General features: G+C 59.7%; 1 protein-coding gene across 1 annotated transcript in view; it reads left to right on the top strand.

Annotated features, from left to right (window-relative positions):
- Window positions 1-4,300: 4,300 nt before the first annotated feature.
- The window catches only part of PPP1R37 (protein phosphatase 1 regulatory subunit 37), a 7,524-nt gene continuing 5,633 nt past the window's right edge, over window positions 4,301-6,191 (top strand). Inside the window, exons 1-3 of the mRNA XM_023535244.1 lie at window positions 4,301-4,450; window positions 5,826-5,871; window positions 6,003-6,189. Of these exons, the coding sequence (XP_023391012.1) occupies window positions 4,316-4,450; window positions 5,826-5,871; window positions 6,003-6,189 (368 nt within the window). The 5' untranslated portion in view covers window positions 4,301-4,315. The remainder of the gene's footprint in view (window positions 4,451-5,825; window positions 5,872-6,002; window positions 6,190-6,191) is intronic.

Here is a 6,191-nt window from a genome sequence, read left to right as displayed (position 1 = left end):
TCCCACCCCATCACACCTACCCTCCCGGGGACCACTGCCCATGCCGCGTCTGCATCTGTCTCATCTCTGTCCCCCACCAGCTTTTGAAGCCCCAGCAATGAGAGCTGCCCCCACCCCTCTTTGTCCCCCTCACCCCACCCCGTTACTTCCTGGTTTTTGACTCCCACGTGGATGGGTGACTGTCTGTCTCCCCCAGCTCCAGGCTGGCAGGGACGGCCTGAGTCATCGCCACCCCCCGGTGTCCGACCTGTCCTTGCATCTCTCGGGTGCCTTTGCACCTGTGTGCAAACGAGAGGCCAGACTTCTCTCTGCCTGCCACCCGATGCCTGGCATTGGGTTTCTCTCTGTCCTTTGTGAGGGCCAGAGCAGGTGGGATGGGGAGGCTCTTCCTGGGAAACTGGTCCCGGCTGCTGGGGCAGCAGAAGCTCATCCCTGTGCGGGGCCCTGGCTGCCAGTTTCAGTACCGCTCGGGTCTGGGTGTGTGTTCCAGTCCTGCCACTCCTGGCTCTGTGACCTTGGGCAGGTGACTTGGCCTCTCTGGGCTTGTTTCCCCTTAATATGAAAGGGAGCTGTAACTGCCCCAGTCTCATAGGATCACGGCGCTGGCCAAATGAAACTGCATGGAACATTCTAGCATCGTGCCTTGCACAGAGTTAAGTTCCCAGCGCCCGGCGGAGGCGACGGCCATCATCACCTTTCTCTCCAGTTGTGTCTCTTGCCGAATCAGATCCGGCACTGTGCTGTTGGTGCCAGCTACTTAGCAAACACCCTCACGTCCTTATCTCCCGGGACCCTGCAGCTGTCCCTCTCAGGGAGGGAAAGCGCGTGCTGGAGTCGGCGATCACAGCCTCCCCAGGACAAGGACTGGAGATTGGAGTGAGGGTCTTTTCACCTTTAAACATCCCGCCCCAGCTCGCCCGGTGTTCTCTCTCCCGCACACGCCACCGTCCCCTCCTCTGACTTGGCACCGAACTCCAGGCCCTGCTACGTCACACCTTCAGAGCCTTGGACTTGGGAGTCGAGCGAACACACCGGAGCCCTGAGCTGAGACACACGCTAGCAGCCATGTCCCTCTGACACCCCCGTGTCTCCCTGGCTTCGCCAAACAGTCCATCCTAGGACAGGTGCTTCGCGGGCCTGTCCTGAGTCCCCGCCTTCCAGTGCGGGGGGAAGCCCGCCGGCGATGGCATTGGTGAGCACTCCCGAGTGTGCGCTAAGCCCCGGTCTGAGGGACAGACTCAGCGACCCTGCTGGTCGTTCCTTTGCATGGCAGTCCCCAGACACCAGATCTTCAGTGTCTTCCCTTCATCTCCTTGTCACAAGTTGCAGCGTCACAGATGCACAAGCGTGCGTAGGGCCAGCCCTGGAGCCAGCTGCCTGGGCTGCTCCCCACCATGGCCAGCTTACAGGTGTCAGGTGGCACCTGGAACGGCATGAGTGCTGTATGAATGCCGCTTGTTATTTCTCTGAACCACTTGTACTGCTGTGTACGTCCATCTTTTCTTAAATTGGATCATTTTTTCATTTAAATACATTTGGTCTCATTCTCAAAGGATACTTACTGTATGCAGAATGCTGGTTTTCATGTGGTATTCCTTTTTTCTTAATACATGAAGGAAACACACGTACACTGGGATTACTGTAGGGTCACGTCCGAGCTCCCCACCACTCGTGTATCCCTGCTGGTGACGTGGGATGTTCTCATGGTGCTGTCGGGGAAATCGAGGCAGGCGGGGGTACGCCCAGCTATGCTGCGGTGGGTTGACTGAGACTCCACCCTGGTTCCTTCATGTCTTTCCCCAGTGCTGCCCCCACCTGGAAGGTGTGTCTCTTTGACCAAGGAAAGCAATACGGTGCAGTTCTCATTCTTGTCATCAGAGGGCACCAAGCCTTTTCTCCGAGCCTGTCGTCCCCTCATATCCCTGCCCTCAGTTTCCCTTTCTGTGTGTGGGTGGGCAGGTTCAACTTCCTGAGCTCTGGCTGTGACCTTGTGTGAGGCCGTGCCTTTGTCCAAACTCAGTATTTTCCCGGCTAAAGGGATGGTCGAGTGGCAGCTGTGGGTGATGTGGAGGTGGCCAGGTTAGAGACCTTGGGCCTCGAGCTTACCAGGAGGCTCCTTGTGAACTTCAGGAGCCAGAGAGGCAGCTCGATTCAGCTTGGGCAGTCAGGGAGGGCTTCCTGGAGGAAGGGATGTCAGAGTCGACCATCTCAAGGACCAATCACAGCTTCAGGGGTTGCTAAGGTGTCTCTTGTTACCCGTAGACTCTTTGGGATACTGAGGACTGCTAGTGATGATGCCACATGTGTCCAGTCTCTACTTCATCCCCAGACAACCTGGCCAGGCCAACCCGTGGGCCTTTATGGAAGCAAGTGTGTCCAGGGTAGAGGTTTCTGCCCTTTGGCCATTTGATGAAGCCTGTGATCCCCTTCTCGGAGTGAGATTTCTAAAGGCAAAAAAATAAATAAATAAATAAAGGATACCGGTTAAAATATCGTTAGCTAGAATTTTTTTATTATAATCTTGTATTTTTGCTTTTCTCCGTTGTCCCGTGAAACGGCGGGAGCGAGCGGCTCTCATGACGATCGTTTTCAGAGTCCTGACGAGCGTTCGAAAGCTACAGTAACGTTATGTGATGTGAAAACATCTGTCAGGTCACTGACGACAGAATCTCAGGGCCTGCTAATCACGATTTCTTCTCTCTCTCGCCTACAGTAATAAAAAGGAAATGCTAAATTTCACTTTAGTTTAGTTACTGAAAATAAAGAGGCCGTTTTTCCCCACTCAAGTTCATGGACCCTGCTTAGCTGGTCTCCCTGAGGCAGCGGCTCTAGTCCTGAGGGCTGCCTTCCAGGCGGGGCCGGCTCCCGTTTTCCCCCCGGAGCTGGGGGCCGCCAGGCACATGGCCACGTGTCAGGGACACGGGTCCCCAGGAGGGCAGTTGCACCCGGGCAGGAAGTGAGGGGCAGAGGGCCGGGCCCGACCCCTGGGGAGGCTGGGGCCTGTGTCGGCTTCTCTCCTCCAGCGCAGTGGCTCCAGCCTCCCCACCCCCACGCAGCACCGTGGAGAAGGCTCTGGAGCCGATGTTCGCCTCTGCCCTGCACCAGCTGCTTGGCCCCGGGGAGGCGGATTTCCTCCCCTAGGAAACAGGGCGGTGCTTGAGGAGATCGGGGTGCCTGGCCCCTTGCCAGAGCAGTGGCTAGCGGGAGAGTCTGCTAAGAGATGCTCACCTAGAAGCTCTGCAGGGGCTCCCACTGGCCCCCAAGGGCTGGGCCAGGATGGCCGCGGGGTGAGGGGAAGCGGGGAAGGGGTGCCAGGAGGCCCTCTTTCTGCCTGCTCCGCCTCCCCGGGTACCACCCACCCCGCCGTGCCCACTCCGTCCTCCAGGCCCCGAGAACTCCCGCACCAGGGCCGACCCTGTCCCTCCCCTGCTCAGACTCTCTCCTTCCTGCTCTTTCGGTTGCCCCCGGGGCAAAATCTAAGTTGTTAGTCAAAAACTGAACACAGTACGATGTCCGGTCACCTGGCAGTGGGGCTTGGGACAGTTGTTCTGCAGCATGAAGGGGCCCAGGCTTAAAATCCCCCGGCTCCATGAAGGCCGTCGCCAAGGCCACAAAGTGTCCCACAGAGGCAGATCTGTGTAGACAAAGGGCCAGCCGTGTTTCCCCGTGGCTGCGGGCCTGGGCTGCCCAAGGCGTGGGCTCACACAGCCATGGCGTTCGGGCTGCTCCTCTCCATCCAGCCCTGAGCAGCCGCCGGGGGGTTTCGCAGCCGAGGGTGTTTCAGGAGTGGGGTTCTGAGGGGCCAGGCGGCATGACCGTGGAGAGCTGAGCTTGCTGCCTGGCTCTGCCACTTCCCAGCTGTGTGACCTCGGGCGAGGTGTTTCACCTCTCTGAGCTCAGCTTCCTCACAAGGCCAAAGTACAGATTCATTGTCTCATCCGAAACAAACAAACCAAAAACCGAAAACAGCTCTGGGCCTGGCCCTGCGCTAGAGGAGCTGGGAATGGCGTGAGGGAGACAGCCTCCCAGCCCCGGCTTCGTGGGACAGCTAATGGGGGAGGCAGCTGACAGAAGAAAGTTGTGTTGTGTTAGTTGTGTATTGTTTGTGTGAAGGAGCTGTGGGGAGCTGTGGAGAGTGGGGTGACTTGGTTTGGGGGTGCCCAGGGGCTCCTCCCCGGGACAGCAGTAGCTGCGAGGGGCCTCGACGAGAGGACAGAGCTCAGTGGGGCTTCGAAGGGCCGTTTTGTCCTGGAGACCTAGAGGACAGGAGGTGCTGGCAGAGGCTGGGGGCAGGAGGGGAGAAAGGGCCCAGGACATGGAGAGTCACAGGCTGGGGTCCTCTGTGCCCACAGCCCAGAACGTGACTGTGGATGAAGTCGTCAGCGCCTACAAGCAGGCCTGCCAGAAGCTGAGCTGCCGACAGATCCCCAAGCTCCTCAGGCAGCTCCAGGTATGCCAGGCGGGGGGCGGGGGGGTGGCGCCCTCAGAGTTAGGGGGAGGGGCTCCTCAAGTGAAGCTGCCCTCCTCCCACCACCCAGCAGCCTCTGGGCCTCTGCCGTCTGCCCTAGAGCCCGAGAGGGCAAACAGAGCACCCTCCTCCCGCCCAGCCTGTCCCCCAGCCAGGGGCCTGTGCTCCTGTAGCTGGGACAATGCTCTGCTCAGTTGTAAGTCATCAGGCCCTTCGTGGATGTTTAAACACGGAATCATGTGAAGTAAGGATTCCAAGTATTTATCACTCCCCAAAGAACTTCTGTTCCCTGTGGGGAAAGCCATGTATGTGCTGTTTGTTCTTACAAGCCTGAATTATAAAAGCACAATATTCTGATTTTTAAAAAATCAAAATACTAGAGACATAAAAACCCAAATCCACTTCTTACTGTTTGCCGGAGTCCCCATTCCCCAGAAGTCCCCAGGGTTGACAGTTTGGGGCTTTGTCTTCTGACCTGCCTGGGCATCTGTCAGCGGGCAGGTCACTCCCCAGAGGTGCAGGTGGGGGGTGGGCTCTGTTTCTGTACAGCCCGGTGCCCACAGGCACCTCTCCCGTGGCCCACGCAGCCTGGCCACGTGGGTAACGCACTGGCGTAGCGCCTTCCCTCTGGGTGGGCCATTCCAGAATGTTCCCAGGTTGCTTGTTTCCAGGGTCGTTGCTCCCTCAGACAGCGCTGCCCACCCCGGGTTGGAGTTCTGTGGGGGATCCCAGAAGGGCCTGTCCTGGGCAAGACGGCCTCTCGGCCTGGTGGCCAAGGCCGTGGGCCCTGCCCCTGGCCACCCCTTACTAGCGAGTGACCCTAGGCGGGGCTGGGCCTTCGCCGCCTTGTCTGTACGCGGGTTCTTCACAGCGCCCACCTTGGGGGTCCATGAACGTGGAGCCCAGAAAATGGACCCGGCAGCTGTGGGGGTGGCGCTGGGGGTCAGAGCCAGCAGGGGGCTCGGAGGACGTGTGTCCAGCACCTTTACTTCCTTTCACTGAGCACTCGCTGTGGGCCAGGCCTGGCACCCTGCCTTCAGCCCCGGCCCCGCCCACCCAGACTGTCAGCCTTCCCGGCCTCAGCGGCTCCTCACGGCCTTTGCACTGGCTGATCCTGTGCCCGGGATGCTCACCCCAGAGGCTGCTGGGGCCCATCCCCTCGCTGCGTTCGGCTGGGACAGAGGGGCTGTGCCCAGGCTGGGGCCTCTGGTCCGTAGAGGAGAAGCCGCCCTCCTGCCACCCCAGAACACTGCCTCACCTCAGAAAGAGCAGAGCCCTAGCGGCCCCGCAGTCAGGGTCCAGCCTGGCGCCTGCAGATGTCCTTCTGCTTTAACCGCCGTCCACTCTGCTTCCCCAGGAGTTCACGGACCTCGGGCACCGCATCGACTGCCTGGACCTGAAAGGTGAGTGTCTGGCCAGGAGCCCGTGGGTAGCGGCAGGGGCAGGGGCCGGGCCTGAGAGAGGTGCGGGGGGCAGAGGGTCCCCCCCGCCACGCACGCCCACGCACGCACGCCGAGCGCTTCATCTCCCCCAGGTGAGAAGCTCGACTATAGGGCCTGCGAAGCCCTGGAAGAGGTCTTCAAGAGGCTGCAGTTCAAGGTCGTGGATCTGGAGCAGACGAACCTGGACGAAGATGTGAGCGGCCCCTGCCACCACCCTGACCTGCTCCTTGAGCAACTTGGCCCCTTGGGGGATTACCTGGGGAGAGGACAGTGCAGGAGGC

Source organism: Pteropus vampyrus, unplaced genomic scaffold (assembly GCF_000151845.1).
Source record: "Pteropus vampyrus isolate Shadow unplaced genomic scaffold, Pvam_2.0 Scaffold138, whole genome shotgun sequence".
In the NCBI taxonomy this organism is placed as follows: domain Eukaryota; kingdom Metazoa; phylum Chordata; class Mammalia; order Chiroptera; family Pteropodidae; genus Pteropus; species Pteropus vampyrus.
The sequence above is the reverse complement of the archived record's forward strand: the minus strand, read 5'-3'. Positions and strand labels throughout refer to the sequence as shown.